Consider the following 23,196-nt stretch of genomic DNA (forward strand, 5'->3'; position numbering starts at 1 on the left):
TTTTCTGTTGATACTATTTAACTTAAATTCACTCAGTGTTGTTAGCCCAGATATTACCCTGTACTTCTGACATGCAACTTGCATTTTCTTCCATGAAGGCAGACACAAAATATTTGCTCAATGTCAATTGGTTTTGACCCAGTGACAGTAAAGGAACAATTATGTAAGTAACAAACCAGAATTCTTGGGACTTGGAGGGGATGATGAGTCCAGTTCATTTGCTAGTCAATAGTAACCCCCAGCATATTATTAGGGATTCAGCAAACCTAATGCTATTTATTAAACGTCCAAAGGATATAGTGAGAGTCTTTAGTATTCAAGATGATCACCGTATTTGTTTAAGATGAAGAGTACTTGTCACTTACCAGCACAGCCTGGGAGGTGTCCAGGTATTGCTGTATACGGACAGAAACTGCTTCGGTACCTATGGAATTTCAAACAGTGCTGAATATCAAGCAATCGTCAGGACACTACCCTGAGGAACTCTTACAGTAAAGCACTGGGACTGAGATGACTGACCTTCAGCAATCATTTGTCCATGTGGGTAGATGGGTTACCACTAGGAAAGATAGAGGTTTAAGGCACGTCATACAGGAGTCTCCTGTGGCTATTCCAATCTCAAACAATTATGCTCTTTTGTAAAATGTAGGGGGTGATGGACTATCAAAGGAATGTAGCACTGATAGTCAAGTTTCTGGTACTGAGATTGGCTCTACTGTAACTGCACATACGTCAGGTTCCAAGCAACTGATTGCGATAGGGGACTCTCTAGTCAGAGGCACAGGCAGACATGTGTGTGACCGGCAACAAGACATCAGAATTGTATGCTTTCTCAGTAGTACCAGAGTCAAGGATTTCTCAAAGAAGGTGCAGAATATTCTCAAATAGAAGGGAGACCAACAGGTCTCTCCTGGGACAATATAGGATGAGAAAAAGGATGAGGTTCTAAGGAGAGTATATAGGAAATTAGGCAGGAATTAAAGTGTAGGTACTCATGGATTAACAATATAGTAATATCTGGATTATTCTGGATGCCACATGCTAGTTAGAGGAGGAATTGGAAGATAGAGCAGATGAATGCATGGCTGACAAGCTGGTGGAGGGGGAAGGATACACATTTTTGGCTCATTGAAATCTCTTCTGGGTTAGAAGTGACCTGAATTAGAAGGGGACTGATGGAGAGATTTGCTAGAGCTATGCCAGAGGGGATTGAAACCTGGTGGTGTGGTGGTGGTCGTGGAGGAGACCCAGGGAGATACTGAGGAGAGGGATCAGTCTGAGGCTTGTGCAGTTGGGAAAAGCAGCAAGTCAAATATTACATAGCTTACAAAGGGTTCTTGATCAATTGTGCCAATGTGTCAAAGAGTTTAAAATTAGACAAATGCAAAACACAAACAAGGGCAGGACTTGTACATTTAATGGTAGGGCCCTGAAGGACTGTTCTAGAACAGGGAGATCTCGAGTTTCAGGTACTTAGTTCATTGAAAATTGCATCACAGACAGAGTGGTAAATATGATGTTTGGGATTTTTTTCCTTCATTGCTCAGACCATTACATATGGGACTTGGGACGTCATATTTCAGCTGTATAAGACATTGATGAGGCCACTTTTGGAGTAATGTATACAGTTCTGGTTGCCCAACTATGGGAAGGATACTGCTAAATTGGAGAGGGTGCAAAAAAGAGTTACAAGGATGTTACCGGAACTAAAGGGTTCGAGTTATGAGGAGAGCCTGGATAAGTTGAGACTTTTTTTATGCTGGAGCCCAGGAGGTTGAGGGATGACCCTATGAAGGTGTATGAAATCATGAGGGGCATAGAAAAGATGAATAGCAAAGGTCTTTTCCCTAGGGTGGAGGAGTTCAAAACTAGGGAGCATAATTTTAAGTGAGAGGAGAAAGATTTAAAAGGGACCTGACGGGCAACTTTTCCGAGTGTGGTTCGTATGTGGAATGAACTGCTAGAGGAAGTGGCAGATCCAGGTACAGTACAAACATTTAACTGGCATTTGGACAGGTACATGAATAGTACCTGAGTACATTTGGCTAGATACATAAGTACATGAATAGGAAACGTTTACTGGGGTTTGGATAAATGCAGGCAAGTCGGGACTAGTTCAGAAACTTGGTCAGTATGTCCGAATTGGATTAAGGGATCAGTTTTCATGCTGTATCAATTTAAGTGGGGATGGTGGGTGTGGGGTGGGGGGGAATGTGGTAGTGGCTGTACTGGGCCACCTGACTTGGAAATTGTGAATGTAATGGGCAAGGTGAAATATTAGGGTTTCTGGCATGCCTGAATATGAAGGATGCGTTGCACCTGAATTGGAAGGGGACTGATGGAGAGATTTGCTAGAGCTATGCCAGAGGGGATTGAAACCTGGCGGTGTGGTGGTGGTAGTGGAGCAGACCCAGGGAGATACTGAGAAGAGGGATCAGTCTGAGGCTTGTGCAGTTGGGAAAAGCAGCAAAGTCAAATATTTAAAGCAGGCAGGAGCAAAAAAGAGAACGAAGCAGAACTGATAAATTAAATTGCATTTAATTCAATGCAAGAGGGTTGACAGGTAAGACAGATGAACTCAAGACATGGTTTCGAATATGGAACTGGGATATCATGGCCACTACACAGAGTCATGGCAGGACTGGCAGCTTAGTGAACCAGAATATAGATTTTATGGGAAGGTTAGAAAAGGTGGGTGGGCAAGAGAAGACGGGGAGCAGCATCTTTGATGAGAGATAACATTACGCCTGTAGTTAGGGAGGAATTTTCAGGGAGTACATCCAGTGAAGATATTTGGTAGGACTGAGAAGTAACAAAGGAATGATTAGCTTATTGGGATTGTACAATAGGCAGTGGGAAATTGAGAAGCAAATTTGTAAAAACAAAAGTCACAGTTCTCTGTAAGATCAATAAGTGGCAACAGTAGGGGATCTTAACTTTCCAAACATAGACTGGGACTGCTATAGTGTTAAGGGATCAGATGGAGAGGAATTAGGTGTGTACAAGAAAATGGACCTTTCAATATGTGGATGTACTACTCAGGAGCAGAACTTGACCTACTCCTGGAAAATAAGGCAGGGGAGGTGGCTGAGGTGTTAGTGGGGGAGCACTTTGGAACAAGTCAACATAATTCTGTTGGTTTTAAAATAGTTATGAAAAAGAACCCACCTTCCTCGCACTTATCTCTCCACCCTTCAAGTTCTCTGCCTGTATTCCTGATGAAGGGCTTTTGCCCGAAACGTCAACTTTACTGCTCCTCGGATGCTGCCTGAACTGCTGTGCTTTTCCAGCACCATTCTAATCTAGACTCTGGTTTCCAGCATCTGCAGTCATTGTTGTTACCTACCTGACAAAAAAGTTGCAGTTCTAAATTGGAGGAAGGCCAATTTTGATACCATTATGCAAGAACTTTCAAAAGTTGACAGAGAATGGACAGTCACAGATAAACTGATGGCTGGAAAATATGAATCCTTTGAAAATTAGATAACAAGAGTCCGGAGACAGTAGGTCCCTGTTCGGATGAAGGGCAAGGCTGGTAGATGCAAGAAATGCTAAATGATGAGAGATATTGAGGTAACCATTTTTAATGAGTAGGCTCGTGGGGGCAGAATATTTCTCTATCTCTGCATCAAGAAGCCCGAGCAAAACTGGAATAATGGGTGACGGGGCAAATTCTTCAGTGGTTAGAGTCATACATGACACATAGGAAGATGGTTGCGGTTGTTGAAGGTCAGTTATCTCAGCTCTAGGGCATCTATGCAGGAGTTCCTCAGGGTAGTGTCCTAGGCCCAACCATCTTCAGCTGCTTCATCAAGCCTTATCTCCATCTTAAAAGGTCAGAAGTAGATTGTTTTTCGATGATTGCACAATGTTCAGCACCATTCACGACTCCATGAAGCAGTCTTTGTCCAAATCCAACAAGATGTGGACAATATCCAGACTTGGGATAATAAGTGGCAAGTAACATTCACACTACACAATTGCCAGACTACGACCATCACCAACAAGAGACAATCTAATCATTGCCCCTTGACATACAATGGTGTTACCATACAGAATTCCTTATTATCGATATCCTGGAAGTTATCATTGATCAGATACTTAACTGGACTCACCACATAAACATAATGGCTACAAGAGCAGGCCAGAGACTAGGAATACTGCAATGAGTAATTCACCTCCTAACTCTTGAAAACCTGTCCATCATCTACAAGGCACAAGTCAGGAGTATGATGGAATACTCCCCACTTGCCGAGATGAGTATAGCTGAAAATGAAGGGCTTATGCTCGAAACGTCGCATTCCCTATTCCTGAGATGCTGCCTAACCTGCTGTGCTTTAACCAGCAACACATTTTCAGCTGTGATCTCCAGCATCTGCAGACCTCATTTTTTACTCGGAGATGAGTATCGCCCCAACAACACTCAAACTTGAAACCATCCAAGGTAAAGCAGCCCTTGACTAGCACTGCATCCACAAGCACCACTCCCTCCACAACCTATGTTCAGTTGCAGCAATGTGTGCTACCAACAACATACACTGCATAAATTCACCAAAATTCCTCAGGCAGCACCTTCCAAACCCCATGAGCATTTTCATCTAGAAGGACAATGGCAACAGACATATAGGAACACCATCATCTTTAAGTTCCCCACCAGCCACTCACCATCCTGACTTGGAAAAAATGGCAGTTCCCTCACTGTCACTGGGTCAAAATCCTAGAATTCCCTCCCTAATAGCAGTGTGGGTCAACTCACAGCAGGTGGAATGCAGCGGTTCAAGAAGCAGCTCACTATCAAGGCTAACTAGGGATGGGCAATAAATGCTGGCCAGTCAGTGATGCTCACATTCTACAAAAATGAACAAATTAAAAAATACTCAACACAGGAACCATGCATTTCAAGAAGTTGGGTAGAAATAAAAAAAAGAGACACTCAAAATTGTCTTGGAAATGCGCTGATCGTAACAACATGCAGATCTTAATGACCCAAATGGCTGAAAGAGAGTTGAAGGCACAGATATCAAGGAGCAATTGTGTCAGTTTGTGAAGACAATGCTGCAAAAGTTTTATGCCGTTGCCAGTCTGATGAATAAGATTTTTGACTTGCCCAATTAAAATTGGGTCAGCTTTGTCTGAGAGTGTTTAATTTTGTTCATGAGACAACTGCATTTTCACCAGTCAACAAAACACAAAACATGTCCAGTGAGCTCCCAGTAGGAATGGAATTACGTGCCTATTTTTTGGGCCAAACGTAGGCAAATGGGACTAGTTCTGTTAGGATATCTGTTAGGTTGTCATGGAGGAGTTGGACTGAAGGATCAGTTTTGATGCTGTACGACTCGAAGACTCATTGAACAAAAGGGTGGCTCAAAGTAAAATTAGCTTCATCCATACAGGACAGAGGCTATTCAATAAACTGTGATAGAGAATGCAGGAATAGCTTCATAATCATGATATCCTCTCAGAGAAAATGAGGAATGACAAATCATTATTGGCATCTTAATTTCTGACATCATTGCTATGAACTAGATCAAAATTAGGTTGCAAGAGAAGTTGCACACGCATATAAAAACTATACATTTTTTAGTAGGTTTATAGAGAAGGGTGGAGGAAGGATTACAATTAAAATATTAATCTTCAGTTAAAATTATTCTAGCTTTCTTTCAGTTGAAAACTGCTCAATATGATCCTGCTGTTTTAACTAAAAATACATGATACTTATGTACTAACAAAGGGCAAAGCTGTTAGTGTGAACATCTCCCCTCTCCCTTCCTTCAACCTGATCAGTTTAACAATACATAAAATGATTAAGTGCAATATTGAAAACAGTACACTTCTAAATGGTTTTCTGGGCAGAGTATGGCTTTCTCATGGATATTATGTTCTGACCCAATATAAAGAGACTGGATATCATCAAACAAAAAAAGCACACATAAACACAAGATACAATCTTCCAGAAAAGGCAATGATTAAGTGATTATACAATTTTTTCACAGAAGACCTGCAGCATAGCATATCCCAACTTCCCAGTGCTCACCGGATACTGAGAACTAATTCAGAGTCAAAGTCAATATGTAAACAAATTAAAAACTTAGAAGTTTTGCCTCTATGCAGGTGTCTTGGAGCAGGTTTCTGATTAGGGAGCAAATGCAAATCTTAAATACACAGGACAAGTAATGAATAGGTTTCTAAAGTCCCCTCAAAAATTCAATTATGGAGGCAGAGAAAAGCAACTCTTAACTAGATTTGAAAGAGTCCGCCAAGGGCTATTCTACCAATCTTGGCAGGTTTCTTCTCACATTTATTCAGGATAGATTCATAGTGAGAGAAGCTGTCTGAGATTTTAGCAGTGAAAAGTAAGTGGTGAGTTTGGCTTCTTTGGGTCAGAACTAGGTAAGATGGCGAAGCAAGGCTGGCAATCTTAGGACGGAGTTGTGCAAGGAACAATCCGGAAGATGAATGGGTGACAGGGGGAGTAACACTTATGCAGAAACCTGTAATCAGTTTTAAAACATTCAATAAATGCTCAATTAACTGGAATCTATGAAGATTGAAAATTGTTAAGGCAATGAATGTGAAATCTCTAATTTAAGACTGCAGAAGTTCAGGAACGAGTACAAAGGGAAAGATAGAATGGATACTGCCATATTGAACATTCGGATTAAATAACACAGAACAGCTTTACATTTTTTTTAAAATTACTTATACCAGTAATTGTTAAAGTAAACTAAAAATAACAGAATGAATGCATTTTCATTTTGCTTTATCTGACCTTAGATCATTTGAAAGTCTTTTTACAATGGAATTTTTTGGAAGTGTAGTCACTATTATAATGAATTAAATCTTAGAAGTTAAGTGATCGATTAATTTAAGACAGTTTATGCAGCTTATCTAAAAATTAGAACCAGATCATTATGCAGTGAAATTAGGAAACTCTTAGACACATTGGTGAATAAATGAAATTCTCTGCTGCCAACAGCAATTCATTCTGCCCATGATCAAAAAAATTCTCATGAGTACAGAGAACACAAAATAATTTGCATGAAATTTACTCTGATACACCCTCTTTGTGTGGCCACACTAGAAAATCTAGAGTAGTTGCAATATCACCTAGAATCAACTGGGAGTAAAGGATCAATATTCATTCCTCTTCTTCATTAAAAGAATTTTATAAAATGCATCAGGAAGGAAGCGGGCTAAAAAAACTCTCTCTCATTAACCATCTGCACTTGCTGAAGAATGAATACAGATTGATGACATGGGAAATTAATTTAGTTACATCACATCACATATTCTCTAGTAAACTCACCCATTTATTGCAAGAGTTTTGCTTAGATGAAACAAAGGTGTGACTCCATACACATAGAGTGCTTTCAGACTAGTAAGAGATGGCCAAACTGTACTGTTCCAGCATAAAGTAGCAGACGTGTCATTGAAGTAGGCCTTACTTTGCTCCTTGACATGTTCTTTCCCATTTCTTTCTCGAAGAACTATTATCCAAGTAATTCCAAGAGCTCTGCATACAAACATTTTTAAGGCAGTTAAATTGTAGGTTGACACTATGGTCAATTTGATCATAATCCGTAGAGTCAGCAAAAACCTGACAAACCTGATTACCTTAAAATTTAATCTCTGTCAGTGCACTACTAAAGAATGCTGCATCAATTTTCAAAAGTTTGAATAACATATGTATTTTAGCACCACTAATTCATCTCTCCTTTAAGTTATGAGAAATATTTATGATCACAGAAAATGTTAAAATATCTTGAATATCGAGTTGTCCAGCTGTTCAGATGAAGTAAGTTTGCAGTACATGTCCATGTTTAGTCGGTCGCCAGAAAAATGGAGAGGTCCAGGAAAGGGTGGGTGGGGGATGTGTCTGAGATGGTCCAGGTGAATTTGAGGTCAGGGTGGAAGGTTTTTGAGAAGTTGATGAACTGTTCAATCTCCTTGTGGGAGGACAAGGTAGTGCCGATACAGTCAGTCAGTCAGTCAGTCAGTCAGTCATCGATGTAGCGGAGGAACAGATGGGGAATGGTGCTGATGTAGCTGCGGACTGTTCCACATACCCGACGAAGAGGCAGGCATAGTTGCGGCCCATATGGGTGCCCATGGGTACCCTTTAGTTTGGAGGAAGTGGGAGGATTGGAAGAAGTTATTAAGGGTGAGGACCAGTTTAGCCAGGTAGATGAAGGTTTCAGTGGAAGGGTATGGGTTAGTTCAGCGAGAGAGGAAGAAACTGAGGGCTTGGAGGCCTTTGTTATAGAGGATAGATGTGTAGAGGGACTGGATGTCCACAGTGAAGATAAGGCGTGGTGACCAGGGAAACAAAAGTCTTGGGGGAGGTGAAAGACATGGGTGGTGTCCTGAAGGTAGCTGGACAAAAGGGAGACAGGATGGTGTCAAGGTGTGCAAAGATAAGTTCAGTGGGGCAGGGCAGACTGAGACAATGGGTCAACCAGGGCAGTCAGGGAGGAGGTAGAATTGAGGGTTGCAGGGTTCTCAGATTTAAGATTGGAGGCTGTGGGTGGGAGATCCTCAGTTGATGAAGTTGTGGATGGTCTGGGAAATTATGGTTCGGTGGTGGGAGGTGAGTCAATTGTCAAGGGGACATTAGGAGGTGGTGTCTGTGAGTTGGCGCCTGTCTTCAGCAGTGTAGAGTGCATCAAACAAACCCCCCCCCCTCGCCCTTGTCTGCTGGTTTAATGGTGATGTTGGAGGTTGGAATGGAGGGAGTGGCGGGCTAAGCATTGCGAGGATGAGAAGTTGGAGTGGGTGAGGGGTGGAAAGGTTGTGGTGGTCTATGTCGCAGTTGGAAATGAAGAGATCAAGGACGGGTAACAGAAACTCCAGTGCCCTTCCAAGCATCTCTGGAAATTCGTTAAGGAGGTAGAGCTGCCTCAAAAGCACTATTATGCTCTTGAAAAAAAGAAAAAGAAACATGGGAAAATGAGATCAAGGAAATAGCCTTTGCCCCTTGCTAGGATATAGGTTTGAATACTGAATTCCCTTCCTTGATATGAGTTGCTTCATGCGTATTAGTGATGATGCAAATGATTGTGATATTGCATGCGTCAAGATTATCATGTAAACTGAATAAAACAAAGCAAAATATAGCAGAATAGTTAAGAAGGTATCAGATAATGGATTCAAATGTTTAGATTATGATTCGTCTGAGACATGCAATTCCATCAACATAGGAGACTTCCTCAGAAATAGTATCTCTGGTATTCACTAAATTTAAGTGAGGGTGAGGGGAATGTGGGATCAACTTGTCTTTGTGGAATATGAAAACTCTTGAAACACATGGACCTAAGAATTTTGAAATGACAGACAGCCTTTAGCACAAATATACAGATACGGACTATGCAATAAGTAAAACCAGACATTAAGTAAAACACAGTGGCTCATCAAAAGGAAAGCAATTTTTTTCTGCTATTATGCTCAATGGTAAAGGTAAATGCCATTGCCTCTACTTGATGTAATCAAGAAATTGTCTACCACATTAAATCATATTGAAAACTGGCCATTGTTACTATGACGCGTTTCCATTGAAGAGAGAAATGGATATGTCCATTTTGGTTCCAAGTGCTACTGCCCTTGATCTTCATAGGCAGAAGAAAGAGCATTGTGAATTTATCATACTGCTAAGGACCTATTTTTGTTGGAAAGGCCTGCATTGTTTCACTGATCATACTGGTTTGGACAGTGGAGAATATACCAGGAACTGACCAGTGGAGTACCACAAGGATCGGTACTGGGCCCTCTACTCTTTGTCACTTACATAAACGATTTGGACGCGAGCATAAGAGGTACAGTTGGTAAGTTTGCAGATGACATCAAAATTGGAGGTGTAGTGTACAGTGAAGGAGGTTACCTCAGATTACAACAGGATCTGGACCAGATGGGCCAATGAGCTGAGAAGTGACAGATGGAGTTTAATTCAGATAAATGCGAGGTGCTGCATTTTGGGAAAGCAAATCTTAGCAGGACTTATACACTTAATGGTAAGGTCCTAGGGTGTGTTGCTGAACAAAGAGACCTTGGAGTGCAGGTTTATAGTTCCTTGGAAGTAGAGTCATAGTAGATGGGATAGTGAAGGCAGCGTTTGGTATACTTTCCTTTATTGGTCAGAGTATTAAGTACAGGAGTTGGGAGGTCATGTTGCGGCAGTACAGGACATTGGTTAGACCATTGTTTGAATATTGCGTGCAATTCTGGTCTCCTTCCTATCGGAAAGATGTTGTGAAACTTGAAAGGGTTCAGAAAAGATTTACCAAGGAAATTGCCAGAGTTGGAGGATTTGAACTATAGGGAGAGGCTGAATGCGCTGGAGCTGTTTTCTGTGGAGCATCAGAGGCTGAGGAGTGACCTTATAGAGGTTTATAAAATCATCAGGGGCATGGATAGGATAAATTGACAAAGTCTTTTCCCTGGGGTGGGGGAGTCCAGAATTAGAGGGCATAGGTTTAGGGTGAGAGGGGAAAGACATAAAAGGGACCTAAGGGGCAACTTTTTCACAAGAGGGTGGTGTGTGTATGGAATAAGCTACCAGAGGAAGTGGCAGAGACTGGTACAATTGCAACATTTAAAAGGCATTTGGATTGGAATATAAATAGGAAGGGATATGGGCCGGGTGCTAGACTGGAGGCTAGACTGGGTTGGGGTATCTGGTCGGCATGGACGGGTTGGACCGAAGGGTTTGCTTCCATGCTGTACATCTCTATGACTATAAGTGGATGAACAATAAATATTTGTATATTTTTATGCTAAGAAATAAGGGTGATGATAACACCAACAGACATTGGAATGATTGAAAAATTAGAAAATACTTGAAGTAGTTCCTTAAAGGGCTGACAAACGAAGTGCAAATGTAAAATAGCTAGTCCTACAAAACTACTTTTTCATGAAATATAGGTGTCACTGACAAGACCAGCAATTGTAAGCTATCCTCAATGATCTTTGAAATATATAACTTGATAAGCTATTTCAAATGGCATTTGAGAGTCAGCTGCTTTACTGATTCTGCAGCCAAAAATTAGGTAAGGATGGCAGATTTCCTTCCCTAAACAAAGTCAGTGAAGGAGACGAGGTTTTCAAACAACAATCCATGATAGTTTTTGATAAACATCAATGAGGCTGGCTTTATATGCCTGATTTTAATAATTTAATTTTAAATTCCACCAACTGCCCTAGTGAAATGTGAACAATTAATATCAGCAAAACTGAGCAGGTCTAGCAGCATCTGTAGTGAAACAGAGTTAACGCTTTGAGTCCAATACAACTCTCCTTCAAAACTGAAGAACAGTCATGTCAGACTCAAAATATTAACTGTTTCTCTCACTGCAAATGCTGCAAGACCTGCTGAGTTTCTCCAATTTTTTTTTGTTTTTACTCCTCTGAATTTTTGTTTGGGACTCTGGATTACTGGTCTAACGATATTACCAGTACCCCCTTTGCCTCCTCCAAATCCAAAAGCATTGATGTGGGAGACTAGCCAAAAGTGCATTGGGAGGTGGATTCTGAATACAATCATATTCAGTTACACAGGGCATTAGTGAGACAGAATTTGGAGTACTATGTACAGCATTAGTCACCAAACTTACAGAAGCAGTTCAGAGAAGGTTTAGACAATAAGGCTATGGCAGAAGCTGAATTAGGCCATTCATCGTACTCAGTCTGCTCTTTCATTTGATCATGGCTAATCTAAGTTTCTCATCCCCATTCTCCTGCCTTCTCCATGTAACCCTTGATCCCTTACCAATCAAGAACATATCTTTATCCTAAATACACTCAATGATTTGGCCTCCACATTCTTCTGTGGCAATGTATTCCATGATGTAACCACTCTCAAACTGAAGAAATTCATCATCTCAGTCCTAAAATGTCATCCGTTCCCTGAGGCTGTTCCTTTGGATCCTAGTCTCTCCTGTTAGTACAAGCATATTTTCCATGTCCAGTCTATTCAGGCTTCTCTGTATTCTGCAAGTTTCAATCAGATCCCCTTCCATCTTTCTAAACTCTATCGATTACAGGATCTAAGTCCTCAACTGTTCCTCATATGACAAGCCTTTTATCCTCAGGATCATTCTTGTAAACCTCCTCTGGAGTCCCTCCAACACCAGCACATCTTGCTTAGATAAGTGACACAGAACTGCTCATAACATTCCAAATACAATTTCACTAGAGCCTTGGACAGCCTCAGCAGTTCATCTCTAGTCCTGTATTCTAGCCCTCTTGAAATGAATGCTTACATTGCATTTGCTCTCCTACCTGCCAAATGAGAGACTTAAACTAGGACTCCCAAGTTCCTTTGTGCTTCAGATTGCTGAAGCCTTTCTCCATTTAGAAAATAGTCTGTACCTCTATTCTTCCCAACAAAGTACATACATTCACACATTGTATTCCATCTGTTACTTCTTTGCCCACTCTCCTAGCTTAGAACATAGGACACAGAACAGTACAGCGCAGAACAGGCCCTTCGGCCCTCGATGTTGCACCGACCTGTGAACTAACTGAAGCCCACCACCTACACTATCCCATCATCACCCATGTGCTTATCCAAGGATTGTTTAAATACCCCTAATGTGGCTGAATTAACTACATTGGTAGGCAGGGCAGTCAACTCCCTCACCAATCTTTGAGTAAACAACCTGCCTCTGACATCTGTCTTAAATCTATCACCCTTCAATTTGTAGCTATGCCCCCTCGTACAAGCTGACGTCATCATCCGAGGAAAAAGACGTTCACTGTTTACCCTATCTAATCCTCTGACCATCTTGTACGTCTCTACCAAATCCCCTCTTAGCCTTCTTCTCTCCAATGAGAACAAACCCAAGTCTCTCAGCCTTTCCTCATAAGACCTTCGCTCCAGATCAGGCACCTGTTCCAGTGCTTCCACATCCTTCCTGTAATGGTGCGATCAGACTGTATGTAATATTTCACTCATGTTTTGTACAGTTGAAGCATGACAGTATGGTTCCAGAACTCAATCCCTCTACCAGTAAAACTTAACACACCATATGCCTTCTTAACAGTACTATCAACCTGGGTGGCAACTTTCAGGGATCTATGTACATGGACCCCAAGATCCCTCTGCACATCTACACTACCACGAATCTTTCCACTGACCCAGTTTTCTGCCTTCCTGTTATTCTTCCCAAAGTGAATCACCTCACATTTATCTATATTGAACTCCACTTGCCACCTCTTAGCCCAATTCTGCAGTTTATCCAAGTCCCCCTTCAACCTGCAACATTGTTCCACACTGTCCGCTAGTCCACCGACTTGTGTCATCTACAAACTTGATAACCCATTCTCCTATGCCTTCATCCAAGTCATTTATAAAAAAACAGCACTGGCCCTAAAACAGATCCTTGTGGCACATCACTAATAACCGGACTCCAGGCTGATTATTTTCCATCAACCACCACTCTCTGTCTTCTTACAGAAAGCCAATTTCTAACCCAAACTGCTAAATCACCCTCAATCCTATGTCTCTGCATTTTCTCCAACAGCCTACCATGTGGTACCTTACCAAAGGCTTTACTGAGGTCCATACACACCACATCAACTGTCCTATCTTCATCCACATGCTTGGTCACCTTCTCAAAAAACTCAATGAGGTTTCTGAGACATGACCTGCCTTGATAAAACCATATTGACTATCTGCAATCAAATTATTGTTTGCTAGATGATTAGATATCCTCTCTCTTATAATCCTTTAATTACCTAGGTCATCTCTATTGTCCTTCTTGAACAATAGTACAAGATTTGCAGTCCTCTGATACTAAACCTGCAGACAAAGACGACTCAAAGATCAAGGCAAAAGGCTCGAACATCTCCCCCTAGCTTCCCAGAGAATCCTCAGATAAATCCCACCCAGCCCAGGAGATTTGTCTATTTTCACTCCTTATAGTATTGATAATACCTCCTCCTTACTAACCTCGGTCCTTTATAGTCTAAAAACCCGTATCTCATTCGTCTCCTCTACAATATTCTCCTTTTCTGCAGTGAAAACAGATGAGAAATATTCGTTTAGCACCTCTCTGATCTCCACAGGGTCCACACACAACTTCCCACTTGTCTTTGACTGGCCCTATTCCTACCCTAGTCACCCATTTATTCCTCACATACCTATAGAAAGCTTTAGGGATCTCCTTCATTCTACCTGCTAAGACTGTTCATGTCCTCTCCTTGCTCTTCTTAACACTCCTTTAAAAGCATGTCCAAGTCCTTCTGCAGTCTCTTTGCTTCCTCGTCACTATCTGTTCATCCACCTATCTTTGTGTCATCTGCAAACTTAGCAACAATGCCATCAGTTCCTTCATCCAGAACATTAATGTATCAGGTGAATAGTTGTAGTCCAAACGTGGAGCCCTGCGGGACTCCACTGGTCACCGGATGCCATCTGAAAAAGATTTTATTCCTACTCTCTGCCTTCTGCTGGTCAGTCAATCCTCTGCCTTGTCCCTAACACCATGGGTTCGTTATTTTATTTGGCAGCCTCCTGTATGGCACTTTGTCAAAGGCCTTCTGGAAATCCAAAAAGATCATATCTACTGGCTCAGGTTAGGTTACTTTGCTCATTACCTCCTCAAAAGAATTCAACAGATGTATCAAGCATGACCTCTCCCTAACAAAGCTATGCTGACTCTGTCCTTTCTTACCATGTACTTCCAAGTACTCCACAATTTCATCCTTCATAATGGGCTCTAAGGTCTCAACAATGATCAGCCTATATTTTCCTGTCTTCTGCTTCCCTATCTGTTATATTAGCCAATTTCCAGTCCTCTGCTTTCCTCTGACTCTAATGATACCTGAAAGATCACCATTTCCGCTACAACCTCCTCAGCTATTTCCTTCTGGATGTAATCTCTCTGATCCAGGTTATTTATCCACCTTCAGACATTTCAGCTTCCCAAAACATTTTCCTTAGTAATAGCCATTATACTAAACACTTCGCCCTGAACTTTTTTGAAGCTCTGGTATGCTGCCTGATGTCTGTCACTGTGAAAACTGATGAGAAGTACCTAATCAGTTCCTCCACTGTTTTTGCCCACTATTCCTAGTTCTTTCAGCTTCAAGTTCTAATGATCTAATGTCCGCTCTTTCCTCCCTCTTACATTTTTGATATCTAAACAATTTTTCTCATGTCATCTTCTTTTCTCGTATTGCATTTTTCATTATCCTCTGCTAGTTTTTAACAGGCTTCCCACTAATCTTCACCACATTGTATGCTTTATACTATACCTTGCTTCCCTCGAGAGCCATAGTTGCCTCATCTTCCCATTAATATGTTGTTTCTTCTTTGGGATGAATTTCTTCTGTGCTGTCAAATTCTTGAAAGAAACTCCTACTATTGCTGCTCTACCGTCCTCATTGCTAGGCTTCCAATCAACTCTAGTCAGCAACTCCCTAATGTCTTTAAAAGAAACTGACACCAGTTACCTGCACAATTACTGCCTTTGCTATTTGAATTTATGTATCGCTGGACATCGGAGTGCATCTGGGAAAATTAACAAACAATAAAGTTTACAATTGATCTTGGAGGAACTGTTTGGGTGAGGTTCACAGCACAGAAACAAATAAGTGAATTGTTTTTTAAGGTATGGCCTACAGGAAGTCTGCAAAAGTGAGCAGAGTGTGTACTTTCTTGATTATTTTTTTTTTAGATATCTCTCTTGATTAAGTTTAAAATACAAGCCATAACTATTAATTTAACCTGAGGCAGTATTTTGTAGAGGAATAAGACGGTGCTAATTTCTGGGTCTATAGATGGTGAAGGAGCAAAAATGGCCTTGAAGAGAGTGATATGCACTTCTTGTCAGATGTGTGGGTTTAAAGAGAGATTAAGGGTTAGTGCGGATTATATCTGCAATAAAAGCTGTTGGTTGTGAATCACTCAGATCGAATGGATCAGTTGAAAAGACAGTTAGAGGCAATGAGGAATTTGCAACAGCAACAGTATGCGATGGATGGTTATAGGGAAGTGGGGGGGAAGAAAAGTCTCAGATACACAGTCACATAGATGGGTTAATTCCAGGAAAGGTAAGAGAGGTAAGGCAGCTAGTGCAGGAGCCTTCTGTGGTTATCCTCATTTCAAACAAGTATGTTGTTTTGGAAAATATAAAAGAGTGATCAATTCGCAGGGGAACGTAGCACAAACTGCCAAGCTTCTGGTATTGAGCCTAGCTCTAATGTAATGAGGGGTACATCGGGTTCCAAGAGATCAATTGTGCTAGGGACTCTCTAGTCTGAGGTACAGACAGACGTTTCTGTCTGTGCAGCAAAAAATCAGAACGGTGTGTTGCTTCCTAGTGCCAGGATCAAGAATGTCTGAGAGGATGCAGAATGTTCTCACAGGGAAAGGGGCCAGCAAGAGGTCATTGTACACATTGGAACCAATGACATAAGAAAGGAAAAGTTTGAAATTCTGAAGGGAGATTACAGAGAGTTAGGCAGGAATTTTAAAAGGAGGTCCTCGAGTTGTAATATCTGGATTACTCCCAGTGCTACGAGCTAGTGAGGGCAGGAATAGGAGGATGGAGCAGATGAATGCATGGCTGAGGAGCTGGTGTATGGGAGAAGTATTCACATTGTTGGATCATTGGAATCTCTTTTGGGGTTTAAGTGACCTGTATAAAGAAGGACGGATTGCACCTAAATTTGAAGGGGACTAACATACTGTTAGGGAGATTTGCTTGGGAGGATTTAAACTAATAAGGTGTGGGGGGAGGGGAGGGTAGGGAGATAGTGAGGAAAGACATCAATCTGAGACTGGTACAGCAGAGAACAGAAGTGAGTCAAACAGTCAGAGCAGGCAGGGACAAGGTAGGTCTCATCAATTAAGCCGCATTTATTTCAATGCGAGGGGCCAAATGGGGAAGGCGGATGAACTCAGGGCATGATTAGAAACATGGGACTGGGATATCATAGCAATTACAGAAATATGGCTCCGGGATGGGCAGGACTGGCAACTTAATGTTCCAGGATACAAATGCTACATGAAGGATAGAAAGGGAAGCGAGAGGAGGGAGAGTGGCTTTTTTGATTAGGGATAGCATTACAGCCGTACTGAGGGAGGATATTCCTGGAAATACATCCAGGGAAGTTATTTGGGTGGAACTGAGAAATAAGAAAGGGATGATCACCTTACTAGGATTGTATTATAGCCAGAGGGAAATTGAGAAACAAATTTGTAAGGAGATCTCAGCTATCAGCAAGAATAATAGGGTGATTATGGTAGGGGATTTTAACTTTTCAAACATCAAATAGAGTTGCCATAGTGTTAAAGATTTAAATGGAGAGGAATTTCTAATGGAGAAAACGTTCTGATTCAGTATGTGGATGTACCTACTGGAAAAGGTGCAAAGTTTGACCTACTCTTGGGAAATAAGGCAGGGCAGGTGACTGAAGTATCAATGGGGCAGCACTGTGGGGCCAGCGACCATAATTCCAAGAGATTTAAAATAATGATGGAAAAGGATAGACCAGATCTAAAAGCTGAAGTTCTAAATTGGGGAGGCCAATTTTGACAGTATTAGGCAACAAGCTTCAAAAGCTGACTGTGGGCAGATGTTCGTAGGTAAAGGGATGGCTGAAAAATGTGAAGCCTTCAGAATTGAGATAACTAGAGTCCAGAGAAAGTATATTCCTGTCAGGGAGAAAGTAAAGGCTGATAGGTCATCCAACATTCCCTGTACCTAAGAAATTGAGGGTGTGGTTAAGAAAAAAAAAGGAAGCATATGTCAGGTATAGACAGGATAGATTGCGTGAATCCTTAGAAGAGTATAAAGGCAGCAGGAGTACACTTCAGAGGAAAATCAGGAGGGCAAAAAGGGGACATGAGATAGCATTGGCAATTAGAATTATGGAGAATCCAAAGGGTTTTTACAAATACATTAAGGACAAAAGGGTAACTATGGAAAGAAAAGGCCCCTCAAAGATCAGCAAGGTGACCTTTGTGTGGAGCCGATACTAAACAAGTATTTTGTATCAGCACTTACTGTGGAAAAGGATATGGAAGATATAGAATGTAGGGAAATAGATGGCGACGCCTTGAAAAATGTCCAGATTACAGAGGAGGAAGTGCTAGATGCCTTGAAATGCATAAAAGTGGATAAATCCCCAGTATCTGATCAGGTGTATCTTAGAACTCTGTGGGAAGCTTGGGAAGTGACTGCTGGGCCTCTTGCAGGGATACTTGTATCATCGATAGACACAGGTGAGGTGCCAGAAGACTGGAGGTTGGTGTCACTGTTTAAGAAGGGTTGTAGGAACAAGCCAGGGAACTATCGACCAGTGAGCTTGATGTCAGTGGTGGGTATGTTGTTGGAGGAAATCCTGAGGGACAGGGTGTACATGTATTTGGCAAGGCGAGGACTGATTAGGGATAGTCAACATGGCTTTGTGTGTGGGAAATCATGCCTCACAAACTTGATGAGTTTTTTGAATAAGTAACCAAGAGGATTGATGAGGGCAGTGTGTTAGATGTGATCTATATGGACTTCAGTCAGGCATTCAACAAGGTTCCCCATGGGAGACTGATTAGCAAGGTTAGATCTCTTGGAATACAGGGAGAACTAGCCATTTGGATACAGACCTGGCTCAAAGGTAAAAGACAGAGGTTGGAGGTGGAGGTGGAGTTTTTCAGACTGGAGGCCTGTGGCCAGCGGAGTGCCATAAGGATCGGTGCTGGGTCCTCTACTTTTTGTTATTTACATGAATGATTTGGATGCGAGCTTAACAGGTATAGTTAGTAAGTTTGCAGATGACACCGAAGTTGTAGGTGTAGGGGACAGCAAAGAATGTTACCTCAGATTACAATAGCCCATCTGGTCAAGATCCTGATGAGCTGAGAAGTGGCAGATGGAGGTTAATTCAGATAAATGCAGATGCTGCATTTTGGGAAAGCAAATCTTAGCAGGACCTATATACTTAATGCTAAGGTCCTAGGGAGTGTTGCTGAATAAAGAGACCTTGAAGTGCAGGTTCATAGCTCCTTGAAAGTGGAATCGCAAGTAGATAGGATAGTGAAGAAGGTATTTGGTTTGCTTTCCCTTATTGGTCAGCGTATTGAATACGGGAGTTGGGAGGTTATGTTGCAGGTGTACAGGACATTGATTAGGCCACTGTTGCATCCAATTCTGGTCTCCTTCCTATTAGAAAGATGTTGTGAAACTTGAAAGGGTTCAGAAAAGATTTACAAGGATGCTGCCAGGGTTGGAGGATTTGAGCTATACGGAGAGGTTGAATAGGTTGGGGCTGTTTTCAGAGGTTGAGGGGTGACCTTATAGAGATTTACAAAATTGAGGGGCATGGATAAGATAAATAGACAAAAGTATTTTTCCCTGGGGTTGGGGAGTTCAGGACTAGAGGGCATAGGTTTAGGGTGAGAGGGAAAAGATATAAAAGAGACCTAAGGGGCAACTTTTTCACATAGAGGGTGGTACGTGTATGGAATGAACTGCCACAGGAAGTGGTGGAGGCTGGTACAATTGCAACATTTAAGAGGCATTTGGATGGGTATATGAATAGAAAGGACTTGGAGGGATATGGGCTGGGTGCTGGCAGGTGGGACTAGATTGGGCTGAGATATCTGGTCGGCATGGCCGGGTTGGACCAAAGGATCGGTTTCCATACTGTACATCTGACTCTATAATTGCAATCCTTTACATCTGATTATAACTACTCCCTCTCAAAGTGCAGGACAAATTCTATCATTTTATGGTCACTGCCCCAAGGGATGTCTTCATCTTAAGCTTCCTAATCAAGTCTGCCTCACTACATATCACCAAGCCAAAATTACCTGTTCCCTCAGTTTCTAACACAAGCTGCTCTAAAAAAAAATCTTAGACGTTCCATGAATTAGTTTTCTTGAGATCGACTACCAACCTGATTTTCCTAGTGTACCTGCATTTGAAGACCTCCATGATTATTGTAATCGTGTCTTTCTTACAAGCATGCTCTCTCTTCTGAATTATATGTTCTTCACCACATTTTGATGACTGCTAGGAGACCTGTACATAACTCCCATCAGGGTCTTTTACCCTTTACAGTTCTTCAACTCTATCCACACACATTCTATGTCTTCTGACTCTACATCACTTATTGTGATTGATTTAAACTGCATTTCCTACCAACGAGGGAACCCCAACCCGCGCCACTGTGTCTGTCATATCAATAGTGTCCTTGGATATTCAGTTATAGAGTCATAGTCACAGAGATGTACAGCATGGAAACAGACCCTTCGGTCCAACCTGTCCATGCCGACCAGATTTCCCAGCCCAATCTAGTCCCTCCTGCCAGCATCCGGCCCATATCCAGTTCCCAGCCCTTATCCCCTTGCAGCCACGCCTTTGTGATACCCACATCATTCCTGCCAATTTACAATTAAGCTACAAACTTACTTAATTTTATTTTGTATACTGCGAACATTTAAGTACAACACCCTCAATCCTGGTTGACTGCCCCCTTCTCTTAATTATCCCCTCATCTGCCATGCCTCAAGTTAGATTTGTGACTCTTTCCTGACCCCAACTTTCTCCTATTATTTGTTCTGGAAAATTTAATAACCTCCCCAACTTTAACTTATTCTAGAATTTTCCACATAACTGAATCAAACATCTCAGGGTCAGTTTAAAATGAAGGAGCTCCCATTCAGAAGCAATGAGGAAACGTATTTTCTCCAAGGGTTGAGCGTCTTTCAAATTCCCTTCCTCAAACAGCAGTGAATACAGACTCTTTAAATATGTTTAAAGCATTGAAGCATAGATTTTTGGTGATCAAGGGATGAAAGGTCAGAGATATGCAGGAATGAAGTGAAAATAAGATCAGCTGTGATCTTCTTGAACGGTGGATCAAGGTCTAAATGCCAAGTGGTCTATTCTTAACCTTTCTTTAATGTATGAAGGATCAAGGGTTTCTGCAGATTGCTTAAGGCAGACACTGAATAGCCGACATTACAGGCAGAAGTAGACAGATTTTATGGTAGACAATGAGGTTAGAGACTCAGCAAAACTTCAAATAAGATGTACGTGTTAGAAACAATCTGGTTTAGCCAAGGGCAGCAAGGGAACAGAATAAGTTGTTGTAGAACATGTTGCAGGGACAGAAACAACATGCTTGGTATGCATAGTTTCATTGCCGGGAATCTGAGCAATTACCAACAATCAAACTAGAGAAATTGAAGTTATTAAAAGTTGACAAAACCCCAGGATCAAATGACCTTCACTCCAAAAATATTAAAAGAGGGGATGATAGATATAGTAGGTGCACTGGTTAAACGTGCTTCAAAACTTCCATTAATTCTGCAATGATGATTGCAGATTGTAAAGGTATAAATGTAAGTCCAATGTAAAGAAGGAGAAAGAAAACAGACTTGTTGGTCCAATGCCAGTAGAAGAGAAAATATTAGGTCTAATATAAATAGCATGATTATTCTATACTTAGAAAATAATTTAAGAGGAAAGTATGTTTGACAAACCTGATGGGAGTTTGTTGAGGTTGTTACTACTAGAGTTGATGAAGGGAACTAGCGGATGTGGTATACTTGAATTTTCAGAAGGCTAATGTTTAAGTCCGACTCATGCATTTGGTAAACAAAGTAAAGCACATAGGCTGGGGATAATATATTAGCATGCACTGACAATTGGTCAAGAGGCAGAGAACACAGTATAGGAATAAATGTGCCATTCTAAGATTGGTGACCAGTGAGGTACAGCAAGGATCAGTGCTTGGGACCCAGCAGCTCACAAATTAAAATCAATGATTCGGATGTGGGAATCAACCGTAATATTACCAAGTTCGTAGATGATACAAAACTTGGTTGGAATGCAAGCAGTGAGGATGTAAAAGGCTCCAAGGTGGTTTAGGCAGGCTGAGTATATGGGCAAAAGCATGGCAGATGAAATATAAATGTGAATAAGAGTAAGGTTATCCCCTTTGGCAGGAGGAAGTGATATGCAAGAATATTTCATAAATTACTAGATATTGGAAAATATTGTTGCCAAAAGATTCATATTCATACATCTGTAAAAGCCAGCACGCAGGTGCAGCAAGCAATGTTAGACTTTATCACAACAACATTAGAATATAAGAGCAATAAGCTTCAATTACACAAGATGCTGGTGAATGGCACCAAGTATGTTGAATGTAGTCCTGGTCCCTTTGCCCAAGGAAAGATGTCAGAACTATCCTTTAGTGAGACGGTGAGCAGACTAGTGAGGGCTTGAATTATCTGTCTCTAATTCTTTTAAATTCCAATCGTGCAGAAATTTACAAAATTTTTCAAAGAATACTCAGGGTAGATGCAGAAAAAATGCTTTCCCTCACTATGAGCTCTGGAATCAGGAAACAGAGTTACAGAATAAAATTTAGGGCTGAGATGAGGAGGAATGTCTTCACTCAAAGGGAGAATCTTTGGAATTCTGAAATTCTATATCCTGAGGGGGCTGTGAAAGCTCAGTTATCAACTATGTTCTGTAACAAAGTCAGCCAGGTGGACTTCTTAGAATATAAGTTCTTTGATTGGACCAAATTAGCAGCTTCACTCAGGGATCCTCAGCTGACAGACAGGAACAGGAGTGTCAGACATTCCGTTCACCCTGAAAGTTAGTTCTAAGGGAGCTGGATCACTGTCAAAGACTCTCCACATGTAAAACAAAAGTGATAAGATACCAGTCTCTGGGGATTTATTTCAATGGGGAAAAAGAGAAAAGCACGATTCTGAATAAATTCATTCACAACAGCCTTCTTTTAGATGGGGTAAACATTTTTGACACAATGCTGTTATTTGGGAAGTACATGGAAATAATGAATTATTTTTTCTGGGAAAATTACATTCGGGCAGATGAAAAGCAAGAAATAATTCTCCAGGCAGCTTTTTTGATTATCAGGATCCTGCTTTCTGATACTAAAACCTTTCAAGAGTTGATGGATTCAGTTAAGGAATATTATGACCCCAAGCAAACTCTAAATCCGAGATGCTATTGGTTTCATTCAGCAATTCGAGAACCAGGGCAATCCATAATCGGGATTTAGGGTAAGATGATAGGCAGAAGCATGTGACTTTGATTTAACCCTTAATGAGATGCTGAGACACCGTTTAGTATGTGGGATTAATGATGAAACCATTAAAAAGCGTTTCTACCTGAAGCCTAACTGGACTTCAACAGACACTACAACGGGCTGTAT

General features: G+C 41.3%; 1 protein-coding gene across 1 annotated transcript in view; it reads right to left on the reverse strand.

Annotated features, from left to right (window-relative positions):
• fbxo15 (F-box protein 15) overlaps positions 1-23,196 on the reverse strand; it is a 64,079-nt gene that overhangs the window by 22,079 nt on the left and 18,804 nt on the right. Inside the window, exon 6 of the mRNA XM_060824021.1 lies at positions 7,310-7,516. Within this exon, the coding sequence (XP_060680004.1) occupies positions 7,310-7,516 (207 nt within the window). The remainder of the gene's footprint in view (positions 1-7,309; positions 7,517-23,196) is intronic.

The sequence above is a fragment of the Hemiscyllium ocellatum genome, chromosome 4 (genome assembly GCF_020745735.1).
Source record: "Hemiscyllium ocellatum isolate sHemOce1 chromosome 4, sHemOce1.pat.X.cur, whole genome shotgun sequence".
Classification (NCBI taxonomy): domain Eukaryota; kingdom Metazoa; phylum Chordata; class Chondrichthyes; order Orectolobiformes; family Hemiscylliidae; genus Hemiscyllium; species Hemiscyllium ocellatum.